Source organism: Glandiceps talaboti, chromosome 8 (genome assembly GCF_964340395.1).
Source record: "Glandiceps talaboti chromosome 8, keGlaTala1.1, whole genome shotgun sequence".
Lineage (NCBI taxonomy): Eukaryota > Metazoa > Hemichordata > Enteropneusta > Spengelidae > Glandiceps > Glandiceps talaboti.
Genome location: NC_135556.1, coordinates 25,713,375 through 25,729,898, shown reverse-complemented (window position 1 = coordinate 25,729,898; position 16,524 = coordinate 25,713,375). Strand labels below are relative to the sequence as shown.

Here is a 16,524-nt window from a genome sequence, read left to right as displayed (position 1 = left end):
ATTTCCATGACAGACCTAGGGAGTAAACTCTATTTCAGTTAACAATCAAGTTGACTTCAAGGGGAAATAAGAACATCTACATTTCAGAAAGTTTGACCACTTTCTAATCTGGAGGGCTTTTTGTTTTAAAATCTTGCTTGTACTGTTTTTTTTTTCAGTATGTTTTAATTTCCTACTGTCAACGTTGTGATTTTTCTTTCTCAGTTAAATCTAGTGCAGGTATAGGGTATTGGACAAGAATGTCAAGTTGAACAGGGGACAGACTGTACAATAATTACACATCCAGTGAGGGAGCCAGGGTTAGGGTTAGGTTAGACAGAGGAATTGAGTTAGACTCCCTAGCAGAAACCAGATGGCAAGAAGGTAAAATAATGGACTGACTGTAAAAAAATGTGTTATATTCAAGCTAGGGAGTTAGGGTATGGGATAACAACAGACCCCCCCCCCCCCCTCCGAACATTACGCTGATTTGTATCATTAGCAAGAATGTAGAACAGACGTGTATTCAAGCTAGGGAGTTATGATTTGCGATTAGGATCAGGCCCCCTAACATGTGGCTGATTTATAGCATCCACAACAAATGGTCAATGTTGTACACTTGGGTCTCATATCATTTCTTGACTATAGACAGTAGTAATGATATCAGTTGAGCTACAACAATATGTTTTCTTTGCACTAGTCTCATTCTCAGTTTCCAATATTTGAACACATTGGAATCGGCACTCTGCACGAAACCAGAGCCTAAATATTCTATAATCAGAGCACGTTTAAGTAAAATGTTATGAGAAAACTGGTTGCTATTACACACACAACTTTACGGTGTAATTTTAAGATATGGATCACACTTCATGCAGATGATGAAGAGAAAGTGAGTCTAGGCCAGATGATGACAGCATGATATGATCTGACGGAAATTTGTACAGTACTTAAATCCAAAAGCTAACATAAATTTGTCCTTAAAACACAGTAATGCAATAAATCCTGCTCTGAATAGGACATTCAAGTGATTAAATTTGTCTTGCTAAAGGTTCAAATTTAACTTTCCCTACATCACACACTCTCTAATCATATGTGTAACATCATACAGACACGCACTCAGTATGAATTGAAATAAATTGTCTAAAATCCGGGATTTCCATGCATCAATCCAGTCCCATCTGGATATGATCGTCAAATGAGGAAAGAGACGTCATTCAACGTATAAGTTAATACCCATCAATTTTATTTATTGTACACTAAAGGAAAGGTTGCAATCCATTCTTGAGCCGTACGTTGATTATTATTAATACAAGTACATCATCAGTGAAAACCTATGTTATCTATGCAGACACATCAGTTGTAACGCTAGTTTGGACATTCAACAAGAATTTTTCAAAGTGTGTATGAATTCAATGAAGACTTTGATAAATCATACTATTTGCTCATCACTTTTTGACATGAAGGTTCGACACTATATTTTCCCATCAAAATTTTCTACATAAATTTTCTACCATATATCACATTGATGCTAAAATTTATCACAGTATGGCATTTGAGAAGAATTTTCAAGGTGTGTAGGCATCGAATGTAGACTTGATTCTGCTAACTCGTATTGTTTTCTCACCACTTTTTTTACATAAAGATTCGACACTACATTTCTTGCCAAACATTTTACACTAAATTTTCTATCACTATGATGATGCTCAAATTTATGACAGCATAGTATATGAGAAGAAAGCTCAAAAGAATACAACTTCAATGTAGCCTTGACTTAGACAATCTGTTCTATTTTCTCACCACACTCTTTTTACATTGACGATCCACATTTTATTTTCTTGCTAAAGTTTCTAATAACAGAGTGATGCCAAAATTGATCACAACATGGTATTTGAGAAGAGCTCTCACCATGGATATGACCTCAAAGCAACTTACATTTGACTCTGATAAGTCATACAATTTTCTCTAGTTTTCTAGTTTCTGCTAAAATTTCCATCAACATTTTTAAATGTCAAAATTTATCATTTTCCCACCAAAACTTAAAGATACTCTCCACTTTTTGTGTAATTATTAGTTTTAATTTAATAGACACATCACACTATATACAAGGTAATTTGCATATACAAGGTAATTTGCATATCAAGTCAGAAGTTACAAACAAGTCGGATTGAATCATTCATACATTCATTCATATTCCAAACATTTTTTCTATCTTTTTTTTCAGAAATGTCAGCAGGTTTCTTTCAAATCCTTGCATAATCTTAGTCATTAATAACAGTATCAGTTTTTGAATGTAAATTTAATTTAACTGAACAAAGTAAATCAAATCACTTGCTGTAGACAAGACATGGCTTTTTGAAATACGAAATCTAGGACATACACCAAAATCTCATTACATGCTTTTTGAGTATTTTAGCAAACCCTTGAATTATGTCAATATTCTGTACACATTTTTTAGTCTAATCTCTCAGTTCCTAATATATTATGACTAAAGAACTCTGTACAAGTGTACATGTATTATGTACATAGGAATAGACCATATAATACACTCTACCTATGAAATCTTTACATCATACAAGTCATTGCTGAATAGCATTCATCACTGCTCTGTCCCAACCAAAACATTTTACTCAGTCTTTGCTAAGACTGCCATAGGAGGTAAATCTATCAAATATCATAGCGAGTTTCTTACCAACATTTCATAAGTCTTTGCAGGACTGCCATAGGAGGTAAAATCTATCAAATACCATAGCGAGTTTCCTACCAACATTTCCCCAAGTCTTTGCAGGACTGCCATAGGAGACAAAATCTGTCAAATATCATAGCGAGTTTCTTAACAGTATTTTACTAAAATCATGGCTGAGCTGCCATAGGAGATACACCTTTATCATGAGTTTCTAGCCAACGTTTTCCCCAAGTCTTAGCTGGACTGCTGTAATTTATTTCATTTCTCAAATTTGCCACACCACCAAATGTTACATTCACTACTCAAGCTATGTTTTCAAAACTGAATTGCGACATTTCCCAAGTATTCCCTGTGATACTTTCAACATCACTACTATTTGCATGATAAGAGAAAATTGATAGATAAGGTGAAAGCCTTTGACACGGAACAGGAAAAATTGTGATTTTACATGAAAAGTCAAAGTGATTGATGACAGAAGCTACCTTGGAAATCACTCCAACACATACATAACTGACAGAATCACTGCAACAAACATATGGATACCAGAAGCACATATACATATGTAGTGTACAACTCCAACCCTTTACAAGGACTTTATACAATTAGTCCAACATATCAAATGTCAGGTCACCTTGTTTGAGAGTAAGCCGACTTGTTGAAAGCACAAATACACAGAGGATGTTTTGTATTTGTATTAGAAGTAATTGTACATGTTTCAATGCAAATGATAACTTTGTTATTAAATTCAGTCTAACACTGTAGGGAGAGTAGGAAGCCTTGTACTTAGACTATGTTTGTAAACAATGGTTTCACTTACAACTGGCTGTCCTGGCTCAACCAAGACAATAAACATACTATGCATTTCAAATTTTAGACTCAAAAGACTATCATGCTAGTACTCCTGGTAACCATTAGCCAATCAATACATGATTACAGGCAGTATACAATGATGAAACATTCCAACAAGTCAAATTTATCCTTCAATATCTTTTTTTTTCTTTCCTTTACACTTTATTATTACCTCAATATGTTGGTTTGAGTAAGTTGATGGCAAGTTATGGATAACAGAGAATACATTGATCATTTGAAGTCAAGAAAATTAGAAACTAATTACATTTACAGTAGTAAATATCTTTAAATGACACTACTTATCTAGTACCTTGTCCTTGATACAAGATTGCTAGGACAAAATTAACTCTAGAGTTGACAGATTTGTAACTTAACACCCAACCAGCTCTCTGTACCTTGAGTATCTGTAGAAGGTGATACCACAAACTTCCTCTGTACAGTCAAATATTTTAATTCACTTTGTAACCAAATAACACAGTTGACATTTTAGCTTGGGGTACAATTTCCGTCTTTTGGGTAAATACTTTTAACAACATTTTAATTGGATTAAGTGGGAGAGGAAGTAGGATTTGGATTTATCTGTGCAAAAAATTGCCCAAAACAGTAAAAATAATCCAGTTTGAAAGTTGAATCATTACAAAGTGTTCTATTAGTAGACTTGTAGCTCCACACAAAATAATAAAACATAAAATTATAGACTAAAAAAAATCAAAATTTTGTAAATGTACAAAAGACAAACTTGTAAAAAAAAGAAAGTGTAATAAGTGAAAGCTAAAACACACAAAAGAATTTCATAAATTAATTCTTCAACCACGAAGAATGTAAATAGAATTTTTCATGTATTTTCCTTTGTGCAGTGTATTCTAAAACTATGAACAGTTCCGATAATCATGCTGATTCCATGTGAATGTAGTAATAAATAGAATACAATATACACCAGCTAGATGTGATGTTAAATCAATTATAGAATACAATATACACCAGCTAGCTGGAGTGTGATGTTAAATCAATTATAGAATACAATATACACCAGCTAGATGGAGTGTGATGTTAAATCAATTATAGAATACAAAATACACCAGCTAGATGGCATGTGATATTAAATCAATCTCTACTTGAGACCATAATAGATGTTCTAGTCAGTTTTTGAACAACGCTGACAATATAGATAAACAGAAAATAATTGTAGATAATGCGTGTTATCAATGAACGAACAAATGTTGACTAGGGTTGTACGACTAGTTTTATTTACAACTTCATACTCTCTGATATTTTCACATAACTTTTTACCATATACCATCTCAAATACCTAGCTACAAGTGAGTCAAATTCACAAATTATCATTTCTAAATGTTACTTTGTCAAAGATAAAACTGCATACGTAGCTTTGCAGGGGGACTTACAAGCTGAAGCACACGTTGAGATGTTAGAAAGTTCAGAATGTCTACTACTACTCCATAGCATTGATACATTTCCACATCACCATGAAATCACCTCTGTCGTTTAGTATCTGTTTCGTGTTCATCTATTTTATCTGCCACTTTTCTACCGATGTTTTCAGGTACCACTTTATGTAATGCCCTTCTTATGTGACTCACCAGACCAGATTCATCCTCTGTTGCAAACTTTGCACCTGAAATCAAACAGGAATACTGTACATTACTTTCTGGTAAAGCATTAGCATGCACAGCGCCCTCTATGTCAAAATTGGGACTTTATTATAGAGGGCGCCCTTGCTGAGTACTTGCTCGAGAATACTGTACTTCATTTTCACTTTAATAGGTTATTTTCTTTTCTGATTAATTCATATCTAAATATTCTTTTTTTACATTGGCTTTCTATGTATGAGTTCAAAAATAAGTGCACATGTTGTCAAAGAAGCTGAATTCCTTTTTTCAGAAAATTTAATTATCTTTTCAAAATACAACATAATGTTCCATAGTATACACCATTTTCATACAAGTGTTCTAAGTTTCCACATAATATTTACTCAATAATCACATCTGACTGTACAAAAAGTGATGATTTAGCAGTTAACTGAGATAAACACACACACTCAATAATGAAAAGAATCTTACAGTTAAAATGCTTTATGGCAAAATCTTGTCTTGAACACACTAGACTGGTCAGAATCTACACTCTATCAGTGGTGGTACTCTAGCCAAGTAGAGTAGAGTGCCCTCACTGGTGAAAAGTGTAAGTCAGATTTTGACTGTTTTGTGGCCTACCTCAGTTAACTGCCAAGGATAGCTTTCTTAATTTTACTAAGTATTCCCTCACTTTCCTCTTCACCATAGATTTTAGAATCTGGAATGTAGGAAAACAGTACCATTTTTAATTTGGATAATTTGTGCCAAAATTTTGACAAAACCTATAAATCAATGAATGATGTAGCACAATCACAAGTTGAATTTCATTGGAATTTGTGAAGAGTTAAGTAAAGATGAAAGTCGAACTTTTATGATTTGGAATTCAGTATATTTGGTCATTCTTTGGCACAGTTTTGGGATGAAGTAGGAGAGACTAAACTTAGATAAGATGTGTGTGGACTTCTTTCAGTAACCTGACATCATGGAAATCTAAAATACACTGTAGTATTGATGTAACTAACCATTTGGGTGCAAGCCAGCTCATTTTATTGACAAGTTCAGACTGAATTAACATATATACAATGTTTGGGGGAATATGCTTTATGTTCTGAATAAACTTGATTGATGACAGTTTTGTTACAAACAAAGCTACAGTGTATCATATTCTAAAGCTGCTGGGAGACGCCTCAAAGGATTTCAGTAATTATTAATCAGTCACTTGTCGTATTTTGAAATACCCTTTGCTCTCCTCTTCTCACAGATCTGTATAACTCTTCCATACAATGTATACTTTGACAGTATTTACAATGGTTGTAAACTTGACTGAAATCCTTGGCTGCATCGCGTAGAATTCAATGTATCACATTCTATATAACCTACCATCTTGTGTTTTGGATATCCCTTCTATTGTACCCGTCACTCCAGTCTCTTCCTCTGCATACGCTAACAATATAGCTTTCTGTTTGGCAGTAAGAGTCCTGTATATACAAAGTAGTGAAATTAGTATATGAAACTACGAGTACTATGGATGTAATATTCATTCTAGTAGATTTGATAGCAGGTACCGTATTACTGCTGACCACAGTGGGATATATTTAAATGAAGCTAAGGAGATATATGTAAGGGCGAGTGCTAGGATTAGATACTGGGATAGAGATAACCCCCCTAGCATTAGCCTGATTTGTCTCACTAACTCTGGTATGTTCACTATACTGCAAATGGTCAATTGTCAAATTTGATATGGTCACAGAAGTAACAGACATGTATATGTCAGCCATTATCACATTTGTGCTAAGTTTGACTTTGATATGGTCACAGAAGTAACAGACATGTATATGTCAGCTAATATCACATTTGTGCTAAGTTTGACTTTGATATGGTCACAGAAGTAACAGACATGTATATGTCAGCTAATATCACATTTGTGCTAAGTTTGACTTTGATATGGTCACAGAAGTAACAGACATGTATATGTCAGCTAATATCACATTTGTGCTAAGTTTGACTTTGATATGGTCACAGAAGTAACAGACATGTATATGTCAGCTAATATCACATTTGTGCTAAGTTTGACTTTGATATGGTCACAGAAGTAACAGACATGTATATGTCAGCTAATATCACATTTGTGCTAAGTTTGACTTGTGTATAACACTACATACCTTGGTACCCTGATTCTAAAATGTATGTAATGATCACCATAGCCATAGCCACTCATTCTGGCTATACCTTTATTATCCAATCGAATTCTACTATGAGACTGTGTACCAGGTGGAACCTGTGAAACAACCAATCAGAAACAGGCAACCACAATCAATGATAACGGATGGTTCAAAGCTACAAATGACGAACGATACAATTTACCAACACATCATTATTTTGATAATTTACTCATCCAAGTAATATGAATCTTATCAACATGAAATTAGATTAATTCATTTAGTAAAAAAATTTCATTCCAAAATAAGAGAATTAGAATTTCACATGCATTGTTCACCATCAGATATTTCTTTGTTGATAGGTTATATATCAATAGTTTTAGTTTGTGTCTCATCGATACTTGATCTGCTATTGTTGTACTTCACAGTAAATTACTTACAGCTAGGTTGATTTCTTCATAGATTCCTTTGAGTTTAATACTTCCTCCTAAAGCAGCTTGTGTAAAACTGACTTCTACATCAGAATGTACATCAGCACCATCTCTTCTAAATGTCCTACTCTTAGCAACTCTGAAACTCACAAATATCTCCTCCCTTCCAACCTGCATTCTCACAGTCTGACCATCTTCCACGCCTTCCCAAAACATTAGAAAACATATTTGTAAAATTCATGAAAACAAAATAATTCATGTTGATGAACTATAGAGGACAGTATGATACAAAATCCTATTAGTATTACATTTTATACAAAAATCCTTTGTCAGCCATTTTGGACCATTTGATCAAAAAAAATCCAAAGGTATTAAATGAATATATTAATATTTATATTATAATAAATTTAAATTTCTTCAATTGCAACACATAAGGCTGATTACAATTTGATACCTTATTGAACAAACAAACAAACAAACAAACATTTCAATATTTCTGGTAGTAATAATGTCTTGTTGAGATAGTACACATTATAACCTACCTGCTGGCACTGGTACTGTCACTGTTTTATTGATGAGAACTTCACCTTTACCCCGACAAACTATACATGGTGAAGAAACTAAAACTCTCTGACCACGGCATTTCCGACACGTTGATCTCATAACAAATGGCCCCGTATTGATTGTTTCCTAGTATTGATAACAAATAACATTACATGGTATAACATTCATATAGGTAATATAACAATAATAGCTCTCATGACATGATTCAAAACAAAACTTCTGAAAATCTGAAAACTTGCAGAGGGTGTTGAGTACATTGGCAATACATGGTAAGATTCATGGCAGTCATTCCTCACCACCGGCAAAACATGACCAATAAGTGTTGCAATATTAACTGAAATGATGTAAGCTCTTTGAAATTCTGGTATGGCGGTTCTCTAAACTTCTAGACACACAGTATCTCAATTGTGATCCTTCTTACAATAGCAAAACTTATAGCCCTTGCTGTATGGAAAATCTTCTTTATTTTGGACAGTTCATGTTGTTGTTCCAATACATAGTACATCAATACTTACCATACCAGTGCCATTACAATGATGACATGTGACTGGTTTTGTACCAGGTTCTGATTTATTGCCTTTACACCTTGCACATGTATCTTGAACTTGAACTGTGATGTCTTTATTGACTCCTCTACATGCTTCACTGAATGTCAAGTCCATCATCACCTACACGATAGCAATGTCAAGTTTCAATTTATTTAGTCAGCCACAACACTTCTCTTAATGCTTCACTCAAGATTTGTAAGACGGCAATATGAACTATCAAATAATCAAATTTATATTATCAAATTTAAAACACAAACTTGAAAATTATTACCTAAAATTTTAGACTACACACTTCAAATGTATGCCCCTTTCTCAATGATTCCCTCCTACTCCATTTCCTTCACATCAATATCAACATCAAAATCAAACATCCTCTACAACTTAGTGATGCAATGTACAAATATTGTCAGACTGCAAATCATACACCCCCCCACCCCACACACACACACACACACAAACTGAATGATAGATCCACATGATCAATAGCTGTAGTTGTTGGGACAACACTATAAAATGTTAACAGCATCTGTTTTTACATCAGGAAAATGATTCCTCTATCCAAGAACATACACTAATTACAAAAAACACATTGTAACTTACATCTGTAACTCGTCTGTAAGAATTCCTAAACATATTTTCATCAAAAAATTCACTTTTAATTCCAGCATCTCCAAAGATTTTCCTGAAGAGATCTTCTGGGTTAACAGTGGACTGGTATTGCCAGTTGAATCCACCACCAAATGGTCCAGCACCAGGACCACCTTGGGCACTAGCTCCAAATCCTGTAGCACCAAGTGTATCGTATTCATGACGTTTCCTTTCATCACTCAGTACCTATGAAACAAACAAATTGCAATGCATAAATTAAACACATGCTATGTAATGTCACTTATTGGCAAGTCAACAGATGTTGACATGATCTACCTAATCTAATCATTTATTTAGATTTTGTTGATTTAGATGTACTCTTTAAATCATTTAAATCATTATAACGTTGCCACTTTTTTTACAGCCATACTTGTAATTGCAGTAGCTTTTGATTTATTTCAAATGTGAAGCGCCTATGAGCACTGTCGTGGATATATGGCGCTATATAAATGTTTATTATTATTATTATTATTATTATTTACCTAATTACACCCACAGTAGGGTGGCATCCCTGATGGTGTTTACAATGTTGTTTACTGGGGGACTATAATTAAAGTTTGCCAACTGTCAGATAGACAATAGTGTACATCATGCTAAATGCAACTGTGACAAAACTATTTACACATGGATTTCATGTTACAGTTCAAAGTTTACTATTTATATAAACTCACCTCATAGGCTTCAGCCAGATCAGCAAACTTTTGTGATGCATTTTTATCACCTTTATTTGTGTCAGGATGGTATTTCTTGGCAAGCTGAGAGACAAGAAAATACAACATATATGTGATTCTTTTGACTAGATTTATGATTATTTGGGAGAATTTCCATCTTTCTGTATAATACAATGTTATTACTATTTCATTTTAATAGTAATACTGCTGAAATCATAGTTTGGCTTTGGTTTCCAACTTAATTTCTCATGTAGTACTTGTGTATCACTTGTATGAGACTTGTACGAGAGTGGTAACAAATAAAAGCTATCCTTTGTTTATAGTTTACTTAGTGCTGCGATGAATCATGGCATAACAAAATAGCTCACTTGGCAAGATTCTTAGAGGACCCTACTTATATTTTAACTTACACAATCACTTTATTTACTAGTACATGTATTACAGAGAAAATGTTTAATCAGACATAACAACTGAGTTTGTATGTAGCTAAGTAGAATTTCATTCTAAGTATGGTATACATAAATATTGACTTAAAACATAACATTTTACCTGATAGTAAGATTTTTTGATGTCTTTTTGTGAGGCACTCTTTGGTACACCAAGTATTTCATAGTAATCTTTCTGTAATGCTGTTGTGCTTGTATGAAAACTTCTACCATCCAAATACTTCAATGTTCCTAGTTTTACACTGGTATCTGGCATGGAAGACACACAGACAACAAAGCAAAGGGTATGATTAAACTGAATACTTACTTGTCACGGTACGAGTGTCTTTGTAGGAAAACTTTCAGGAAGACTGGAGATTAGTGAACACAAGGGTTGAAGCAATGTGTTGCACAAATATGTAGCAAACACAGGTTTCTAGTAGTATCATAAAATTTGCTAACCTTGTTTGATTTTGAAAATCTTGCAAAATAGAGCAAAATCAGGTGTTAAAAAGATACAATGTGTGTTCACTAGTCTTCAGTTTTTATAACAACTTTCTTGCATCAGTGTCTTTGTCTATCTTCATGAGTTTCTCAGCCAGGACTGACACTTATTGTCATCATTTACAAGAAAGAATTTGGCGACATATATGAAAACAAAAGATTTATGCTTTTGCTTTGTAGAGGTCAGTATGATTTGGTGGAATGCTTAAAATGCACAGATAATAAACACAGCATCAAATGTGTAGGTGATAGAATTTGTGAAATGCATGAAAACAAAGTAATTGATGAAGCTGGATTTTAGAGGGCAGTATAATTCAAATTGGCTCTCCACTTGCTGATGGAGTCTTGACTCAAACAAACAGATTATGCTGGCAAACATAAAGGCATGAGAAGGCATTGAAAATAAACACAGACAATGAATGAAAGTTGCTGAATATAGTAAAGTGTATAACACATACAGGCACACAATTTAAAAAAACAAAAACCATTAAAGATTGCTTAAGCTCTGAAGGCACTTGTAAATACACCAACCCATATGATGGGATGCAAGCTTCCATTTTCAAACCCATCTTTGCTTTTCCATGCCAGTTTGAAATTGAAATACTAGTAAGTTACAATGCAAACAATACATTATTATGATTGATATTATGAAGAATCATGATGCAACAGTCAAACAGAAATTTTCAGACATCCTTTTTATGAAAACCCAAATCAGGGATGTTTTCAGCAAAGTAGCATAAACATGTCAAAATAAATGATTCACCATCTCCCACACACTGAAATTATAAAGATTAAGTTTAGAACAGGTGACTTTGGAAGTATAGGACTGCACTGTACCACTAAGACCATACTAAGAGGTTCTCTAGATACTGCAATTACATCACTAGGCATGTGCTGGGTTTACATGGATACTTATGCACTAGGTTGTTCAGAACTCATAACACTACAGTGTGTGTTCAAAAGACAAATATCCAGTGAACACCTTGTCACTTTAGCCTATGTGATTTATTTATTAGTTCACTTGTGAAAGATTATAGAACATTCATCACTCCTAAGTGCTTATTACTTTCCTAAAATACACATGAATATTCAGTGTTCATCTAATAGTTCGCGCAGCGGCTCAATGACTAGTACGCATACACGTCCTATATATTATGCGACGTTTTTTAGGGGGTTTTACCCAAGGATGCATTGTGGTGCAATGACTATGTATGCACGTTCTATATACTGTGTATTCTCCACGTGGAGGGCACTATCTACAATATGATATCGCCGTGAGGCAGTCAGTCACGAATGAATCAACCCTGCACTAGCTTACAGGCTTTGCCTAGTTATGCTATTCCATATGCATATCTACTAAGTTCTATGAGGCAATAGTTAACTACTACAAGTATATGTATATTGATGTTTTGAATTGGATGTACCTCCTAATGAGGATGAAATAGAGATTCAATTTGGTGTTTCTTGATAATTAGGCAGAAATTTATGTATATGATGTCAAATCATGAAATGATTCTCCAGAACCACATGTATAAAATACTTTTATTTCCTGGAGTGCCACTCCTCCTTTCATCAAAATCAGAGATAACACTTGATATTGTGCAGACAACAGCCATAAATAGTTGTTCACTCTTTGCAAAACTTTAAAGATGATCATTGATGAATTAATAATGCTTTGAAATACACTTGTGGGTGAACAAAACTCTGCTCCCATATTTTTATCCCTGCTGTTAAAACTAAATGAGAATTTTTTCTTGCACCATCATCTTTATCTTTGTGCACAGTTTTGGACAAGAAGAAATCAAGTCTCCCTGATGAAAATGTTGATGAGCTGATTTGTCTTGGCGTACATTGTATTTGATGAACATTAGCTACATTGTATTTGATTTAACATCAGATCACTTCATCCGAATTTCAACATGTCCATAAAAAAAACATTCTAAAGATCAAACTGTATGATAATTGTTACTCAAAATTTAAATAGTGTTTCTACTTATACTCCGTTCACACTAGGACCTATCCTCCGGAGAATCAGTGACTTAAATTAACTCCGGAGGTAATTTGCGTGTGTGAATGGTCGACTCCGGAGAATCTGTGGATTATTTTACTGCGGAGGTTTTGGTTGATTCAGCTCCGCAGATCCTCCGGAGGCAAGGATTAGCTTGTACTAAGTTGTACTAGGTGTGAACGCTTTACGCCGGTGTAAGCACCCTCAATCGGTGTATTACAGTCATCGCACTAATTTCCCGGACAGCAACATACCGATGTTGCCAGCTAATTAGTGCGCAATATCTGAGTTCGATCGACAATTACCGAGCCACATGTTTATATTGTAAACTGATGTCGCCGTGTACTTAGGCCTTTCTTGTTTATTAGAACAGTGGTGTGCAGCACCATGGGTGAAGTCATAAAACTTTGTCCGGAAGAAACCATTTCATGTACTGGTTATAAGTTGGCATAAACATATTTGTATTTATATACTCAACTTTACTGTCACACTTTGGTAAGCTTGCTAATCTTTATTCAGAACCACCAATGTATAAAAAAAACATTGAAGTCGGCAATGAATCATAAATATCGTTAGCGTGTACTGTGATTTTGGGGTTCTTTCCTCTGTTTTTGTACCTTTTTCCGTTCCGATGTTTGACTGGAAGCAATCGCTACAATTTCTCCAACGGTAACGCAAATGGCCGAGGTCACACTGAAAACGCTGTTTCAAAATGTTGCTACTTTTAGGTTTTCCTAACCGTCGAATTGCAGAGCCAAACTACGCGAAATATTATTAGGAGAACAAGACTCGTTAATTTGCTATTTCAACCACCGTATTGCCCAAAATTTAACACGTGTGAGATACGTTTTTTCGTTATCTGAAAAGATACCTTATGTTTAGCACACGATGTCTTCGCCACCGTATTTACGGAAACTGCTATCAAAGAAGTTGTTGCCGAGATAGCACCGTAATTTGCGTAAATATTCTCTTCAGATTTTGTGGATTTCCTTTGTATTAACTCTCGATTGTAAGTTTTAACGGTACATTTTGGCCGACATGCGAGCATCACAGCCATAAAAGTTCAAACGCTGTGAGCATTTGTCTGTGAATATATGGTTTGTGTAAAAGTTGCTATTGATGTCTACGTTTTAGGTACTTGTCCTCGGATTTTAATTTTACGATATTTCCATCTTGACGTTTTTTACTGAGACTGAATGTGAATGTACTCGGAAAAGTAATGGGGTGACTAGGGGAACCCGTCCTGTTTTACATGTGCAAGTCAGATGGCGTCACGTAATTAATCTGCAAATAAATGCAGCTTGTTCTCAACATCACGTACAATAGTGAAATTGATAACATATATTGGGTCATTTCACCAGTGCCGTAAGTGTTTGGAAGTTGAGTATTGCGTGAATCATTTTTTGACTTTTTTACAAGTGAATGTCTACGCCACACTTATTCCTCTGAAGATTGTTCAGTCCAAATAAATTAAAGTAAAGACGATACGAGATTTGATACATACTGATATTGTTACATGTACAGTAACAGACATGCACACAGTGCACAGATCACATACGGAAGTGCAAATTTGCCGCCATAACAACGAAAGGCCTAGCGTGGGAAGTATTTCGGAAGGCAGAATTTGCCTGCGATCTCGTTGCGATATTATTTTTTTATTAGCGGGTTGTTCACCATTTCCATCACTCCTACCTGTCTTACTAGCCGGAGAAAAGAAATTAGTTATTTGCTGTTTACTCCCGGGGTTTACTCATACTGAAACCGGCGGTGGTTCTCCGCTGTGTAGGCTATCTGCTGTACTGTAGGCTATCATGTCGACATGTCAAACTATCATTACGAAGTCAACATTCGAATCAAGGTTATCAATCGTCACAGAGCATACAGCATGTCCCTCGCTAATAGTAATACACCCATGGTCCACAACAGCGAAAGAGGTAACAACTGGTGTGACTGAATTCAGAATTTGTACGAATAGAAAACATGTTGGTCGACATGTCAACGTCGAGCGTGTTGCGTGGCTTGTCGAAAGTTAAGCTGGGCATCACAACGCGACGACGAGTGAAATTGTAAACATGCATGAAAAGATGTCTTCGCTTATTTCTCGAACGCATGAACGTATACAGCAATAAAAAACACAAGGCAATCTTTACAACTCATGTTGTTTACAGTGATCGCACTATGCACTTATCGTTGAACTTATCGTTTACGCCGGCGGATAATGGAGTCACATTCCATGTGTGAACACATACAGCTGATCCCCTTTGTTTACTAATCGTTCTCACCTATTTACGCCGGAGAAAAAAACACACGAAAAAAGCAATATGAACATGCCTTTAGTCTTCACTTGATGTTGTATATTAATACACGTTTTAATCTGTTAGCACAACATAGATGAAATGTTACACCATGTGGTCAGACTGCACCAATTTTAATCGAATGGTATGGTACTCGCTTGAAAACCAGTTGACTCCTATCCCTAACACAAGACAGTAATGTTAACAAAAATAGTGTTTGTCGTGTTGTGACAAGTCAAGCATGAATAATATTGGGAAGAGTTGAAATTGAGAATTTTGTGAATCGTCAGGTACTACATAGCTTGGAATCCATGCTATCCTATCTTGTAATGGAATGATTTGAAGTGAGCATTTGAGGCTTGGGATCTCAATACCAAACCATTAGATACGAGTAAATAGTAATGCTAACAGTACTGCACTACATTAAGTTTTCCTATTTTCAAGAAAATGATACACCATTCCGCGATCGCCGGCCTGATAAATGAAGACTTGAACATAATCATAAGTATAGTAATCGCGTGAAATTCAGTGTGCCGGACTTTAAACTCGACTAGAGAATAAATATTTGTTAAATCAATGAAGGTATGTGCATGATGGAGTAGACAGTACTGCATTGCAAGCAATTTGTGTGACTGCGTACATATGAAACGTAACACACACAATGTTTACGTACATGTACGTATCGAGATGACGACACCGGCACACGGTCGCGTCGCATTACTTACCTAGATTTTTGAATTGACATAGAGAGGTATTACGACATTTCCCTGCGTTTAAAGTCACAAAATGTCTATTTAGTACGGTAAAGCATGATCTGACTTCGACATTCGCATTGCAGTCGATCAATTTGTGACAGTTTTTCATGGAAATGTGTGGTCGGACAACGTGCAAAACCCTCGAGGTCGCCATGATGGACAATCAGACAAGTTGCGCGCGCATGAGTACCCTTAACTTGTTACTTGATGAACATGACTTCTTAACTAGTACAGTAATCAAAACGTGCTTTTTTCTTTGTAGATTCTGATCAGCAGAAAAAATATAGTGAGCTCACGTCGGAATGAATTATCACGAAAAGAAGATGGAAACAAAACATTCGAAAACAATAAGTAACTTGGAATATTTAGTGTGAAGTTAGAGGCTCTTAATAGTAGTGACCTTGCAACTTTGAGGTC

The 16,524-nt window shown here is 35.1% G+C and overlaps 1 protein-coding gene across 2 annotated transcripts; it reads right to left on the bottom strand.

Moving 5' to 3' along the window:
• Positions 1-1,222: 1,222 nt before the first annotated feature.
• Positions 1,223-16,261, bottom strand: LOC144438442 (dnaJ homolog subfamily A member 3, mitochondrial-like). Of its 2 annotated transcripts, XM_078127468.1 has the most exons (11): positions 16,078-16,261; positions 10,671-10,816; positions 10,122-10,205; positions 9,403-9,636; positions 8,770-8,922; positions 8,233-8,380; positions 7,700-7,893; positions 7,263-7,378; positions 6,481-6,578; positions 5,740-5,818; positions 5,006-5,144 (listed from the first exon to the last, which is right to left on the bottom strand). In XM_078127468.1, the coding sequence occupies exons 1-10, from the start codon at positions 16,259-16,261 to the stop codon at positions 5,745-5,747; spliced, it is 1,431 nt and encodes a 476-aa protein (XP_077983594.1). In that variant the 3' UTR covers positions 5,006-5,144; positions 5,740-5,744. The 2 variants fall into 2 exon arrangements, with proteins under 2 accessions (XP_077983593.1, XP_077983594.1); XM_078127467.1 differs by lacking the exon at positions 5,740-5,818 and having other exon boundaries at positions 1,223-5,144.
• Between the last annotated feature and the right edge of the window lie 263 nt (positions 16,262-16,524).